Source organism: Lonchura striata, chromosome 10 (genome assembly GCF_046129695.1).
Source record: "Lonchura striata isolate bLonStr1 chromosome 10, bLonStr1.mat, whole genome shotgun sequence".
NCBI classification, from domain to species: Eukaryota; Metazoa; Chordata; class Aves; order Passeriformes; family Estrildidae; genus Lonchura; species Lonchura striata.
In genome coordinates this window covers 16,773,470-16,789,561 of record NC_134612.1, presented here as the reverse complement: position 1 = coordinate 16,789,561, position 16,092 = coordinate 16,773,470, and the positions used below count along the sequence as shown (strand labels likewise).

Genomic DNA, 16,092 nt, shown 5'->3' with positions numbered 1-16,092 from the left:
CTTTCATTTGCTAATGCATATCCCTGTGTGACTCGGCCACTTTTCTCACTGCTGCTCCTCTCCATAACCTGTGCTGCTGTCCACATTTTTTTGTGAAAGACCAGATCATTGACAAATCTGACAAATGTGGGAACTGGAAAAAAACCTGAACCATAGGTGGAAGTTTTATTCTGTCTCAAAAGAATCCTGTGTTGGTGTTATTCCTTACATTTGTTCTTTCTAACCCATGCATCTGTCACTATTCACTTGGAGTTATTTTTTAGGACTGACATAGGAGCAGCATTATGTGCAAAGACAATCTGAAGGATTTAATGAACTTGCTGGAAGCCTAAATTTTAAAATGCTAAACCTGAAACCTCGGCTTAAAATTGAAAGGAGAATAACAACTTGTGAGTTCAGTTCAGCACAACCTACCTCTGCCAGGATGGGAGTCAGTCTTTTTTGGGCTCGTGTGAGTCAAGACCTTGGAATATGGCATCAGGCAAAGAAAGAAGCAGGAAAATGCATCCTACAGTTCAATTCATGCTGCAAAGAGAGTTTTCTTGCTGAAGTAGACATAGAAAGAAATGCAAAGGAGGTAGATGAAATTCAACTGCAATCTCCTCCCTATCTCCCATTTGGCTTTCATTTTGCCCTCCTGTTTAGGGGGGTAGCACAGAACCTGTTTGATTTCCAAAGGTCTCTAGGCTTCGGAAAAGCGTTACAAGGGGGAGCTTCCAGGGTGTGCTCTGCTGGCTGAGGGTGGCTGCTCCAGGCAGGGGGACAAGAGCGCTCCGCAAGCCGGGGAATTCCAGATGACATCGCCTGCCAGGCGCACGCCTGGCCCGTGCTGCCAGACCCAGCATCCTTCTCCTCTTGCACAGCTGTGAGCTTCATTAGGTACCGATGTCTACAAATCACTGCAGTGTTACAATGCAGAGCAGGGGGAATTCCAGCAGGACAAGGGCTGCCAAGTTCCTGCAGTTTTAACGGTGTGATCTGAAAAGGAGCCCCCTCCCCACGCAAAAACTAAAAATACAACTGACTCCAAGATTCAGGCATTTAGACATAATGTTCATGAACTTTAAATCGTTTCCCATTGCTTTTGATGAGCTTCAAGGTGTAACTGGAGAAGGCAAGGACGAGCATGTGGACTGGGATTGCTGGAGCTGAAACTGTCAACTCCTCTGTGACTTAAATCTCTATCCAGCTCACACCCTGTGGTGGCTGAGGGCTAATATATTAATATGCACACGGATTAAGGGATTTTAAGGGTTAAGTGCTGTATAAATTCAGGAAGAAATATTAGATTTTAGTCTGGATTGGAATTCTCCTCCACCCTGAACTCTGTGTGTGTCTTAAAGCTGGTCACAGCATTTCTGCAGCCCCTTGATTTTCATTACTGGGCATCAGCATTTTGGGGTCTGAAGGTAAATGAAGTATGAGAGTTTCTTAGTGCAGGAGGTACAATATATACTCTACATGAAGACATTAAAGCCTTTCTGAATTTCTCTATCTAAACACCCAAAATCACTAGCTCCTTTTAGAGCAAGTCCCACATTGTGACTTGGGTGACCAAGGTTGTATTTATGGCTTGCTGACTAATGGTGAGTAATTCTATAACCTCCTGGTGTCTTCGTTTTCTCACAGGTAATATGGGAGTAATCACACGATCTTGCTTTGTATAAGACTTTGAGAACGATGAATAAAATGAGGCATATTAGATATCATTATTTAGACCTTATTAATAATTTGTCGGGTATGTTTGTATCATGTGGAAGTGCTGTCTTCACCAGAACAGATGTACTTCTCTCTACATCAAGGTTTCCTGAGTACTCCACTAATATATTCTTTAGGGGACTGTAACTTGTGAAAAAAGAGTGAAATTTGTAGCTTACAGAAAAAGACTTCGCTGACCCCATCTGCATGTCCACTGACTGAGAACTACAGGATCAGTGACAGAAAATTGTACACCATTGATAGATGTTTCCTAGGGAGAAGCAGAAAGCAATGCTCTGTAGTTTGGGAACAAGCAGAAAGAAAGCTCCAAATCATTTTGCTCATCCCTGCTGTGAAAGATTTTATTTTACAAAATTTTACACTGTGGCTTTACACCAACATCGAGCCACAAAGATCTGCACCCATAAACCATACTGATAATTTCTGAGAACCTGCATACTGCTGGAGAAACACAAACCAAACCATAGCTGCAGTTTTTTAAGAGAAGTTATGGAGAAATTGAGGTGCTTGGACCTCTTGAAACCCAACACAGCAGCTTCACTGAAATACCTTATTCATTTCTGGCTTCCTCACAAACCATACTATTACCCCAGAGTGTTGAAGCACCAAGCCCATTTTGGATGAAAACACAAAGGAAACCAGCTACCTCTTGGCTGCCACAGCCTTTATTTTCGGGAGGAGGTTGCTGGACTCCCCTTGGCCAGCGGTGCTCGGGCTGTGCCCGGTGTCAGAGCTGACCCCCGGTCAGTGCAAGCAGGAGCCATCTGCCTTTAAGGTTCACAGCTACAGAGGAGGGGCTGGGCTGTGCATGCTCAGTGTCAAGACTGGGTCTTGCTTTACTCTGGAGCTCGTGGCTTTTCCCCAGTGGTAAGTCAAACCTGGGCGTTTTGGTTTAAGCCCTTTCTAAGAAAGATTGGTCACAGTGGAAGGTGGTATTTTGGGTGAGAAGTGTTGCTGTGTTGCAATAGTTGAGTTTAATGGCTTTCTGTCATTGTTTCCTGGGGTGGAGAGTGGTTTGTTTGCTTTTATCTTTAACCTCTTAATTTTGAAGGTAGGAAGGGGGTGATGTGGTGAAGAATGGAAGGATGTGCTTAGATGGAGCAGTGGGAGCAGAAGTGGTCTTGTTTCTCTCCACTTTTATGTCTTGCGGGGCCAAGAAGTCAGGGCTTCATTTCCTCCTGTGATGGGACACTCAGCTCCAGGGAAAGGTGATAGCAGTGTGGCCGCAGCTTATGAGAGACAAATGCTGTGCTTTTCCTTTTTTGGAAGGGCGGGTTGGTTTTGGTTTGGGTGTTTTTCTGTAAACTCTGAAATGGAGCGCTGTGTGGGCACAGCTACAGGTGCACGTTGCTGTCACTGCCGTGCTTTGCAGAGGTGTCACTCATCAGTGGGGTGGCAAGGGGGATCAGCTGGGACACATCCCCAGCACAGCTCTGCTGGGGGAGTGCTCAGGAGGCAGCACAGCAATCAGTGTGCCTGCGGCTCCAGCCCACCCAGAGAATTTGGAGAAGTGCTTTCACCTGGGCTCTGGGCTGCTCTTGTTTCAGCAGATAAATAGGACCTCGGTGGGAGGGCAGGGCTGCCTGAAACCTGTCCTGGGATTCACCAGCTCGGGAGCAGTGCCCAGCACTGCACAAAGGAACGCTGCTCTTGGTGAGGTGCTGCTGCTGCTGTGAGAAGACTTAACTTGCTATTAATAATCCCCTGGTGGTTTTTAAAGGAGGGGATTGTGGATGCAATGTCCTATTCAGCTTGCAGTTTGATGGGGTTGTAAATCCCCCTGTAGTTCCTGGTGCAGTTTGTGCTCTCTGTTTGTGAAAAGCATCCTGCCAGGTAGTTCAGCACTTGGTGCAGGGACCTGGCAGACTTTAGACAGAGACAGCCTAGACAAGACTTACTGCTATGCTTTGTTCTGTTGCAGTCAGTATTTTAGTATAAGAGGCTGTATTCAGTAGTGCCATGGGCCTTTGGGATGATCAGATGTAGGTAAAAGATTCTTGTTAATAAAAAAAAGCATCTGGTTCATAGAAGCAATTTAAGCAATACAATCTTGTGATTAACTTTAGGCACTTAACAATTATTTTACTGAAAGTAGAGCATTTGCTGATGTGGGAAAAGACAATTAACTAAACTAGTGAAATTTATGCACAGATTTTACATAGGCTTTAGCTGTTATTTTCCAGTGGAAATTCAGACACTTAAGTATGTGTTTGGAGACAGAAGCTTTTCCTCTGTGTTGAAGGCTGTTAGTTAAGGAAAGTAGCACTAGGTTTGGATTCTGCTGAGACCACATGGAAGGATAGAGTTTATCTTGTATGCAGCTTTGTGCTGAGCTGAAGTTGGTTTTCTTGCTTTTTGACTGCTGTTTCCCACCTGGGAACCTGGTGCACCAAACTGAGTTTACTGTAGTGCAGTGGCCTTGCTTTGCCAAGGCTGACTGACTAATCTTTCTGCCTCCTTTGGAAATAGAGCTGTACAGGTGGTAAAGGCGTTGAAGGCATCTCTGTGAAAACATTAACCAGGAGACTCCTTGTGCTTGGTGCTTTTGTGGCCCTCGGGTAAGATCTGGCAATGCTTTTCCTAGAAACAGTGAGCTGGGAGCTTGTCTGACTACAAGGATAAAGATGATGAAGCTGGAAAGTGTCCCTCTCTGGAGAAATTTGGAGTTGTGTTTAGTAGAGGGATGCACCAGCTGTGTCCTGAACTGGTGCAATGCTTTCCAACAGCTCTGTTAGCTGCAAAGGTGTAGAGGAACAAACCTGGCTGTATCAGTTTGTGCAGCTGGTGTCTCCTACACTGCTTGTTTGGGGCAGGTTTGTGGAATTGCATTTGAACAGGACCACCAGGACCAGAACAGGCAGGGTGAACTGGGACACTGTGCCTTGTTGAGACAGAACTTTGTCCAGCAGTGAATCAAAGTTGGGGCATGCCATGGCATGCAGGAACCTTGCTGTACTGAGACTTTTTGAAGGAAAGGTATCTGAGAGAGGCCTAGTTTGTTATAACTCTCTTTTCATTGAAATCAGTTCCTGTCTGTGTAGTAATGAAATGTGATTTTTAGTGTATAAGTCAAAAGCAGTTGTTATAAGTGGCAAATAATGAGCACTTTGATGGCTTGAGAGAGCCCATTGTGGAGTTTCTCTGCCTGTTCCTGGTGGTCAGGACTGGGTGCAGGGGATTGAGCAATGCCTGTGGTCTGCCTGGGTTGAGCAGCACAGGAGGATGCAGTTTCCCATTGTGCTCCTCCAAGGCTTGTGGTGGCATTGACCTGCAGTTTGTATGACAGCCTTTAGGGCAGATCTGTTCTTCTGGGTTTCAATATGGCATTCTTGAAAGTGTCTTACCTCACTGAAAGCCTGAAAGGAGTAATTTTGGGTACTTTGTGGGATAACTGCTGTTCTCAGAGGATTTGTGATTACTTTTTCACATGTAGTGTGGGCATGTACTCCCATCTGTGAGGCAGAACTATTATCCATGCACATCTGCATTTCATTTTTGTTTCTGGCTGTTCATGAACTTCTAAATTATGCTACAGGTTTTTTCCCTAATCACAAAAAGGATGAGGAACTGAAGTGATGTTTTCACCTATTTTGGGGCGTACCCAGCACTGGCTCCAGGGGGTTTTTAAGGCACTTTGATTTCCTTTAGCTTAGAATGTCAGTCTGCTCTTTTCTAAGAGCATGCAGCTCTGTGGAGAGCAGAGGTGTGGTATGCCCAGCTTTTTGCAGACCAGAATCATCCTCAAAATGAAAGAGGGTATAAAAGTTCAGTAAAGAGAGCTAGATATCTCTCTGACAGCAGCCAAAAGTGAATACTTCAGGAAAAGTTGAGTAAAAGCACTATAGTGTTACCCTCCCTCTGAAACACTTTCTTAATTTTGGCAGCTTGATAAATTAGGGTCTTCCATTGTGTTAATCAGGACCAATATGTGCCAAACCAAATATTAGTTCCATTTTCTTTGGAATCCAGTTGTAACCTTGGCTCCTGCCGTGGCCATTCCCCTGGCAGGGAATGTGGTTGTTCACTTGCATTGTGCTGAAATAACTCTCATATGGAAATTTTGCAGGACAGCCCCAACCCTGTAGCAGGAAAGGTGGTCACCTGCCTCATACTCTGAAGTTGAACTGAGAGTTTTTGTCAACTGCGAATATTCTGGAGAAATTCCTCTCACCCCCTTTACATCCTTAGAGCCGTCAAGTATTTTGACATGAGTATAAAAGCTGCTGTGTTTGAATTTAGAAATTGGCCAGTGGGATGAGAATGTGCAGCTGTGGAAGGCATGAGGGCTCCAGCTCTGTCACTGCTCCTCTTGGGCCCACCTATTTCTGTGAGGCTTGTGGGAGCTTAAGGGGATAAAAATGGCCAAGATAATTAGCAGATCTGGTGGAAATTGGTTGGTCTGGCTCAGAAAATGGTGGATGTGAGAAGGCAGTAGATAAGCAGATAAAATCTGATGTAATTTTACTTATTTCCATAGAAAAGAAGACAAAAATATTATTTTATTATTATTCAAAATAAAAAGAGAAAAACATCAAAAACCCCCAAACCAAGCCAAAACACAATCCAATACTTGGCTCTTGACCTCAGCTGTAGTGGCTGGGTGTAGAAGTCACTCAAGTCATTCAGGGGCATGCCATTTAGATAGGCAAACAGCCTGGGACAGTGGAATCCCACATTGCTTAGCTGCTTCACCCACTACAAAGACTACTTGCTTCATGTGGGAAGTTGATTATTTGGGGGAAAAGGGAAAATGGTTTGTTTAGGATTTTTTTTCCCCCTCTCAGGGATTCTCACAGCATCCCAGTGGACTCTGATGGTATTTAACTTACAGGGAAGGGTGGCCAGATTCTCTCCCATCTAAATACAGCATCTGCAGCAGTGTGGAATGTGTGTTGTACAGCTGTGAATGTCTCAGGCATTCAGCATGTCTCCTTTTTCACACAATAACTTCTGTTTATGGGTTTTCATCAAGTTGGACTCATGAATTCAATATGTTTTTGTGTGTGTTTTTCTTTTGGTTTGTGATTTTTTTTCTTTTTTTTTTATTATTTTTTAAGGTTTGTAGAAACTGCGAGCCCCTTCTCCTGGAAGGAGAGTTACTACCGATCAGCCATGTCCCAAAGCTCTCAGCCCAGGGAATTCCTCAGCCCAGAGGTCATCCAGCATATCTGGGACTTCCTGGAACAGTAAGTAGCCCTTATGTGGAACATATGGAAGGTGTTTTAAGACAAGATGCCTCTATAATTAGGCTGCCCAGGGATTGATGCTGTGGAGTTTGGAATCTTCTGTACTCGTTGATTAGATATGGATGTGATGATTGGATGTGTCAGTCTGTGGTGACTGACGGCTCTGGAGCTCTCCAGAGGTCCTCACCCAGGCTGTGGGGACCGAGTGCAGCAGTGAGCAGTGACACTGATTCTCTGCCAGCCTCTGGTGGCTGAGCTGGCTGCTTCCCATGGCTCATTTCACCTCAGGAAACAGGCTCCTCACGCCGTGTCCAGGCTGCATGTTTTCCCCTTGATGATGCCAGGGAGGGAGAGGAAGTGAAGATGGTGCAGAGTTCTCAGGTCCATTGGCTGAAAGAAAACCAGCTCTCTTCCCATTCCTGACTTGCCATGACTGATGCTGAAACAATCACTGCTGTAAATCCTCCATGAGTTCTGTCTTTGAGTGATTTGACTCCTCTGCTCCTCAGAGCAAGTGACAGTCCCTCAGGGCCCTGTCCTGTTCAGGGGCTGCTGTTGTACACTGGTGAGGAGGTGGCTGTTCCCCAGTAATTCCTGACTTTGTCATGAGACCGGCTTGTGGTAATGCCAAAATTCTGGGTACAGGGGAAGGGAAGGAAGGTGGGGTGGTGGAAAACAGAACTTGGCCAGTTTTAACTCCATTACTGTGTTCTTCCCAGGCCAATATGCTCAGTTCAGCCAATTGACTTAAACTTCATTGACGGCCCATCTGAAGATGGCTCCACAAACAAAATTGAGATCAGCATGGATTGTGTCCGGGTGCAGGACACCGAGCTCAACGACCCAATGTGGGTGAGTAATGGGAAACTTCCTTAACCTTTGGGGACAGAAGGGGAGTTTTTGCAGGAGCTATTCCAGCTGCATTGCCCCAGGGCCATTGTCCCACCTTGGCTGGCTCCTCACCTGCTCTTCTCCTGCAGCAGCAGTGGCAGGAGGGAGGGATGAGGCAGCTGAACTGGCAGGAGAGCTGAGGAGCCTCTTACACAGGCTACTCGACCATCCCTGCACTCTCCCTGCTTAGAGCTAGTTTGACCTCAGGGTTAAAATGATTTGGATTCTGGGCACAGTTGCAATTTTGCTGACCAAGGCCAGAGAGTCTTCGCTGGTTTTTGTTCTCTTGAGGGTCATATATGAATGTAAACTTGTTCTCGGACCATGGTTGGGCTCTTTTCCCCTCCAGTTTCTTCAGACTAGAGAGGGTTTGTAATGAGTCTTGGCCATGGGTGTCTCAGGGATATGGCTGAAGACTGGAATGCAGATGAGGCACTGGTACTTGCTGGTTCATTGCCTTTGGCACTAACAGACTGGCTCTTTCTTAGCAATAGCTCTTCTGAAGAAGCCAGGTGCTTTTCTTGCAGGCTGGAGCAGGAGGTATTTCAGGAGTTTGAGTTGCTCATGTCCTGTTTCTGTTCTTCCTGGGTTTTTTATACTTTGGGGTAAAAATAAAGTGTAGTTTGGAATTTGTGTTGCTATCTGTAAATTTTCTCGTTGTACTGTTTCCATCCTGAGAAGCTTGTTTAATTCCCTGGCTAACCAACCACAATTTCTGATGTGCCCAGTGATGGTGTGTTGGCAGGCTGTATCCTGGTAGTGTTTGTGACCTGGAGGATTGTGTCTGCAAGGAAGGAGCTCCTGGGTCATTGTGGATGCAGTCCCTGGTGACAGGAGGTTTGACCTGTCAGTGCCGTGCTGGGGAAGCTGCAGTGCTCTTCCCTTTCCATGCAGGTTACAAAGGGTTAAAAAGCTGCTTTGAGGTTGGGTATGTGCCTGGATAATGAGGTGAACTAATCCAAGTGCACAAGGAGAGATGACCTACATCATGTCTGGTGATCTTTTGATAAAGATATTTGGTGGGGCATGAGGGGTGCAAGCCTTCCATCAGCATCTAGATCTTGTCTTTTTCCACCATTACAGCACAGCTCCAGTGAAATACTGGCTCCTTCATAGTCCAAAAGATTCTCCATGTTTACAGGGGATTTGTATTTTCAAAATTGATCTGTTTGAACTATGTCCTCCTAAAAAACAATTCCCAACACTTTAAAGGTCATTAGCAGTAAGTTTTCTCCTTCCATACTCAAATCTGGATTTGTGGCATTGGGCACAAGCTCACCTCCCCATCTCCCATTCCTCCAAGGTGTCTGCAGAGCCCTGTGGTGGCTGCTGGGCTCACTGAAGGCCTGTTCAGTCTCCCTCTCCCTCACTGGTGCAGTGAAACATAAATGGAAAGTCCCTTCCCCTTCTTCTCTCTGAGCACTGCTGCCTGGGAAGGGGACAAAAAGCTTTCTCTATGCAATTACTTCTTGCTGATGATGAGTTTGAGCCCAGCCTTGCAAGAGGCATTTCTGGAGAGGCCAGGCTGCAGGGTGACTTCTTTTTAAGAAGTGTTTTTCACTGACATGACAAGCTGAAGGGGGAGCGGGGAAATTCCATCCCATCCTCACCCTTACTGTAAAGGCAGCAGCTCGGAGTACATTAATGTATGTACATTAATAAATGTTCCAGTTTGTCTTTGGTGGAAGACAGCACCTTCTCTCAGTTGAATGCTGGACAAAAGCCTTCACAAAGCAAAATATGCACTGCAAACCTGTGCAAACAGCCCGTCTTTTAAAATGAGGAAAGCTCTTTTTACTCCCCTTACCACCACCACCACCTCCCTATAAATTTGCAAACATCCCTGACAGGTGACAACTCCCCTTGCAGAGAAGTCTGTGTTTGCTTTGCTGTTTCTGGGGCTCGCAGCGGCTGCAGCTTTCATTGGCAGAGAATGTGTAGCCTGGGGCAAGGTGTTTGCTTTAATCTGAAATACCTTACAACTCTCTTCCCCTCCAGCTTCTCTTTTCCTTTGGATGGCTTCGGGGCACGAGCTTCCCTTGCACCTGTCTCTCCTGTAACCTCAGCCATGTCACTTCTAGACACGAGGTGCTGCACGCAGCTGATTGCAGCAAAGGGTTGAAGAGGGCAGATAAACACAAAGGAATGCAGCAGAAACAGAGGGGCCCTAGGAGATGAGCACTGAGATCAAGGCAGAGTGCTTTATAGTATTACATTTGTTTTACAAAAAGAGCAAGGCCAGTTTTTCTCCAACATGCATCACCATGTGAGATTTAAATGGATGCAGAGCAATTCAGAGTGGTTTATTTAAATCAATTGTCCTTGTGTGGTATTTAAAGCAATTACAATCAGCTTTTAAAATAAGATTTGCACCTTCTTGAAATTTATGGCTGAAAAATGAAACTTGCAGTCTTAAAAGATGTCTATGTTTGAGCCTAAGAGTTGTGCTGGTGTAACCTGTGATTTTTAATTGGCTTAGTGTTTTTTATTATTTGACTTTTGGGAGTTCACGTGCTTGTTCACAACAGAACTAGTAGTGGGAAAGAAGCTGCAGGGCCTGAAGAAACTGTCCCACAAGTGGGCTGGAAAATGAGCACGAGTCCTGCCCTGTTCAGCACCCATCAGTTGTGTCCATTGCCTTGAAAATGCAGCTTTTTGGGGAGAAACCTAGGGAGGAGGTTGGGTGACAGAGAAACCCCTCTGATCTGGGCTGTAGCCCTGTCTCTTGCTGAGACCTTGCAGTTCTGACACACTTGTTTTGAGAAAGGAATAAACTTCTGTGCCTGTGTAAGAAAGGAGTAAGAGAAACTGGTGATCTGCACTACCTTGGGATGAAAAGATCTGAAGGGGGCAGGAGGAGTTTCTGGGTCTGGTATAACTTTAGGCAGTCAGCAGCCTTCCCCAGCCGTGTGCCTTGTGACCAGCTCTTTCACAATGTCCTGGGTGACCCATCCTGGCTGTCAGCTGTGGCCTTTCCTTTCCCCTGCTGTGAACCACAGGCAGCCTGGGAAACCCCAGCGAAGATCTGCCTTTTTTGCATATCTGGAGTGAAGGGCTGGTGGTCCCTGTGGGTGTGGAGAACACTTAGTCTGTGCCATGGCCCTGGTGTGGGAAGGAGCTGCGGATGGCCAGGAAGGTAAGGTGCATGTGTGTCCTTGTGGGCCTCCTGACATTCATTAAGTGCACCAAAGAAGGTGGTCCCCAGCCTCCCCTCTGGTCAGGGATGTGACCAGCAGCTGTGGGGTGTGGTGGGGTGATGTCTAGTTCCCTGCATTCAGGATGAACACTGATTGCAAAGCCTGTATCCTGCAGTGCTGGAAATCAGGTAATGTTACAGCAGTTTTATATGTGTGTCTGACTGGTTAAATGCCCTGGGGAATCAGGGAGGAGGGGTCTGGAGATATCTCTCTAGGAGTGGTGTGTGGCAGTGCAATAACCCCTGCATTGTCCTGGAGCCTTCTTAGTGCTGTCGGCGTGCTCTACCAGGTGCAAAATTGCTTTCTCTTACCATGTCTCAAAAGTCCTGTAAACTCTCTGATGCTAAGAGATGCTGGTCTGGACCCAAAGCTGCTTTGGGCTAAGGATTTCAGCAAGAGCACCCTGGTAAAAGTGCTATTTGAGGGGTTTGTGGAGTCTGAGTCTCTGCCACCACCATCGCAGCAGTGTGGCCAGGCCTGTGGGGACCCTGTTGGCAGGAGCTGGAGAGTTGTCCCCAGGGATGGAGCAGCTCATCCCCCTCCCCCTGTACATACCTTCCTGTCATGCCCCTGAGCGAGCCGCCCCTTGCCTAACCAGTTCAGCGGAATGCCTGCTCCCCAGACAGTGCCTGGTCAGAGTTTTCTTAACCTGGATCCATCCCTCCCCATAAAAGGCAGAGAGAATTCCTTGCCTTTTTTTTTTTTCCTTTTCTTTTTTTAATTTATTTGTTCTCCTCCATCTTTCGCAAATAATCGTGGGGATTTGCTGTGTGTGGCTTGATTAGGCAGTGCTGAGCAGCCTGTGGGGTGGGTTTCTGGGGATGGTGGTGTGTGTAGGGCTGTGTTTGGGTTTGGGTGTACAGCTTTATGGGCTGTTGGTATCCCAAGCCTGGTAGCTACAGAAATTTTGGAAGTGCAGCGTGTGTATTTCATAGTTCTAAAACTGAGAGCTTCAACTCTGTGGCTCTGCTGTTCTCCCTTACACAGAGAGGTGGAAGTAACAGTAGGCTGTAGGGTAGCTAGATCGGATTCATCTTGTGTAGGAAATGGAGGTGTTGAGGCTCTCAACCTCAGTCCTTTTCCAATGACATGTCTCAGAGTTGCTATGATGCTTCCCAATGGAAACAAGCAACCTTTCCCATATTTAATCTGCTGTAGGCTCATGAAAGTGCCACCAAACCACCCAGTACAGGATACATTCCCAGGCTGCAGCCCAGCAAGCTGTAGAAGAGCTGTTCTGCCCCAAGGTGGCTGCTGGCTCTCCTGTGCATGCTCTCAGCCTTAGCACCATGTAAATCAGTAATTCATATTTGATGTCCATGCACAGAATTCCTGGTCTCCATGTGGGCATTGTGGTCAGGATCAGCTGTGCATCTGATAGACACAAAAAGCTCCCCCCTCCTGTCCTGCACAACTGCTGCATTCTATCCAGTGCTTTATTAAAGTGCAGGCTCTGAACTCTGTTAATTTTAATTGCTTCTTGCAATGTTTTTCTGGGTCAGGAGAAAAGAACTCCACTTGTTGCAAGGTAATGGCTGAAGAAGGAGATGAAAGCTGGTTACGGGCTGGTGGAAGTGTGGGATGGAAGGATGTCCCTGTGTGCCCACAGCAGGGCGGGGAGCTGATGTGGTGAGCAGTGCAGGAATGGTGCCTCCATGCAGGGACTAACATGTGATGTGTGCTGCCACGGGCTCTGGCAGCTGCCACAGCCCTGTGTTTTCTTGGGAAATGGTTTTGCACCTGGAGGATGAGGCTGATTTGATAAGGAGATGCAGCAAAGTGGCTTGTGTGGCCATCTGTTTCCATGCCTATGTATTCCAGGATTGACCATAACAGAGAAGGAAGGAAGGACTTTGTACAGCACAGGGATGTGATCAAAGCTTTTATTACTGTCTGGTTTTTGTTTGAGAGAGTTTGAGGCTTGCCAAGTTTCTCTTCTTTGTGGTTATTTATTCGTTCCATAGCTGTGCAAAGAAAGTTGAGATTATGCAGAGACATTTCCATAATGAGCAAAGGCATTATTCTATTGGAAGCTTCCCTCCAGCACCTCTCCTGTTTGCAGTTGAACTCAGAAGTTCTCCTAATTTAAGCTTGGCTTTGTAAGCCTGCCAATGTTAATTTGCTGTAGGTCCCTCCAAATGGTCTGATGATTACATTTAGGGATGCTGATCTAGATCCAGAAATGGTCACTTCTTTCAGATAAGTAGGTATCTGTATGTTCAGTTTAATCAAATTCTGAAGACTTCCCTTGTCTTGTGTGTAGCAGGGCTCTAAAGACATAAATATGTTTCTTTAAAATAATTTTTTCCTATTTCCCTTTCCTCTGCTATTTGGTCCTGGTTCTGGCTGCAGACCAGGGATGGGTACGTTCCTTCTTGTAGGAATGCAGCCAGTTGATGAGTATCCTTGCACCAAGTGTTTTTTTTTTTAATGTCACTTCCCAGGATTCTCAGTGGTACTGAAGAAAACTAGTGGGTGATCTGTATGCTGTGTGATCATTTTGGAAGCATATTTAAAATTCCTTTAAATATTTATTCCCTTCCAGCATCTGGCTGTACATTCATCTTGGGAAGGAATAAACTAATTTTAAGCTGAAAAAAACCAAACCTACAGGGAGAGAGTCACAGTGAAATGGGGTGCTTCAGGAGGTGTGGCTTTAACTCCCCAACTCTATTGCTATGAGCACCTGATGTGGAAGAGTGTGGTAATTGGACTCCTCTGCCTATATGCAAATGCCTCCAAACAAAAGAAGCAGTCACTTCAGAAAACATCTTCCTCAAGCAGCTGGGACTACCTCCAAAGGTTTCCATGGTGCTACACATGCTCCTTGAGCAAGCATGGAGCAATAATGCATTAGTGCTTATTTCTCATCTTTAAAAGATCTCCACAAACGCCTAATTAAAAGGCATCTTGATCTTGAAACAATGGATGGTAGGCACTTTTTCCTCTGGAGCAAGTTTAAGGTTTATGCTGTCTTGATGGGAACTTCACTCATTGTTTATACCTAGTTGATAGGATCTTCTTTTTTCCCCAAAATTCACCTTCCTTTGGCTGTTTTGTTTTGTGTTGTTTGGGGTTTTTTGTTAGGGTTTTTTTTTGGTTTTTTTTTTTTCCATTATAAACCAGATTATGTGAAGAAGGAAAATAAGGTCCGTTTCTCCTGTTTGCTAGAAGGGTGATGAATTGAGCTGTCCATATCCAGCCAAATGAAAACTCTGTGGAGCTTTATGGTACCCCTCTTTGTGGGGTGAGTAGAGGATGGGAAGAACCTCAGTGCTGTTTCAAGCTGCAGAGCTGACCATACCAGGGAGAGGTTTCTCCTTCCACACTAAAACAAACCTGGAGTGCAGCCCTGGGAGTGTCCTGCTCCCCTTCCTTGTCCAGCACAGCAAAGTGTCTGTGCTGCAGCCAGCTGTGGGGTGTAGCTTTTGTTTTAAAAGTTCTCTTTTGCATTAATTGGGATTCTTGCTTTGAAGAGTCTCAGGCATCCAGAGTCTCACTATATATGTTGCTTTGTGGTTCTGCAGATCCTGCCCACAGTCCTCTTAATGACTGTTATTTTTTCCCTCCAATATTTCACTAGGAGACTTCTGGAATAGGCAGTGTTTTCTACTGAATGTCTCTACCATCTGCTTTCCACCTCACTGTCACTGATTTGATAGCACTGAAATTAATGAGGGAGTGAATTGTCAGGCAGTCACAAAAAATTACACCTGTCTCTGTGAAGCATAGATTTAAGGAGTGGTTTGTGGCCTGGGTTCGTTTGCTCACTGCTGACTGAACTCTTCTCTAATCAGCAGCTGAATTTGCAGAGATTAATGAAAGATCAAAGGAGTTTTCAGTAACAAATATAATTGTCACTCTAAAAGTGTAGATTTCTATCTCCAGCCTGTTTAAGTAGAAGGAAAAGGTACTCTGAATCACTTTTATTCCTCCTTGAGAGCATGGATGGGTATAGCGGACCTATGGTAATGTCCAGACTGGATTCAAATTAAACAACTCTGAAGCAAAAGTGATCAATCTTCTGGGGAAGACCAGCACTGCAAAATGCAGCATTTCTTCATAGGAAAAAAAGGCATAAACAGGTTTCCAGGCTTCCTGCCTTGGGAAGTCTGTTGTACTCCAAAGTGCCTGGGTAATATTGGGTAACAGTGATGTTTTAATAGGAGAAGTGTGAATGGCCATGGGTTGTAGGGTCAGGGTGTAACCACACATTTGGAAGGCTCTTCTTGAATTATTGCAAAGTGGTAACTTTCTTTTAAATACTGGATTATTGTAAGAGGGGTTGTTGGGTGGGAGGGAGTTGGCAGCAGAGCAGAGGCTGGTTAGAGAGAGCTGCTGTGGTTGTGCGTTTAGAAACAGTTGTGCATTTCATGAGACCAGTCTGTAGTTTATATAAGATAAGGGACTTTCCCCTCATCTGCTTGTGCAAGAACAGCCCTGGTCTGTCAACAGTTGCTCCTTTCTCTAAGTGAAAACAAAAGCTCTCTAATCTGTTGCTATCTTGCTCTCCCTTTCCCTGGCTAAAGCGCTTGGTCTTGGGGGATGTAGTTTGTGCCATGACCCTGTCCTGCCTCCAGCTGGAGGGATGGGACTGTTTATGCCAATTAGGAGCAATTTTCATTAATTTTCTTGTGTAAGTTATTCTCTCTTAACTTTTGAAAACTATTTTATACGTATGGGGTGTTTGGGATGGTCAATCATGCTGTGCTGAGCATCCAAAGATCCTCATGAGGCAAAAATGCAGTTTGAATGTTGAGGGTTGTTACTCCAACCAAAGAGCTGCCCTGGCTTAAGCCCCCAGAGTCCCCTGGACACATCTACATGCATGAGTGTCTACTGACCCGTGGGTTTGCATTCATCAATGCAAAATTGTCTGCTGGCTGGTAGTTTTGTGGGCTTGTGTACTGCCTTGCCAAGATAAGAGTCCATATAGTTTTACCTCTAAGCTTTCATAGTGAAAGCAAATTCCTTTGAAAAGAATCACTAGGGTACAGTAAAAGTGGGAAAATTAGATTAAAGGTGTGCCAGGAAGCAGAAACACTTTTTGATAAATGATCTCTGTGCTTTGTCGCCTCCTACATCATACACCAGCTGTG

The 16,092-nt window shown here is 45.5% G+C and overlaps 1 protein-coding gene across 1 annotated transcript in view; it reads left to right on the top strand.

Moving 5' to 3' along the window:
* TP63 (tumor protein p63) overlaps nucleotides 1-16,092 on the top strand; it is a 100,221-nt gene that overhangs the window by 14,052 nt on the left and 70,077 nt on the right. Inside the window, exons 3-4 of the mRNA XM_021536798.2 lie at nucleotides 6,777-6,905; nucleotides 7,625-7,757. Of these exons, the coding sequence (XP_021392473.2) occupies nucleotides 6,777-6,905; nucleotides 7,625-7,757 (262 nt within the window). The remainder of the gene's footprint in view (nucleotides 1-6,776; nucleotides 6,906-7,624; nucleotides 7,758-16,092) is intronic.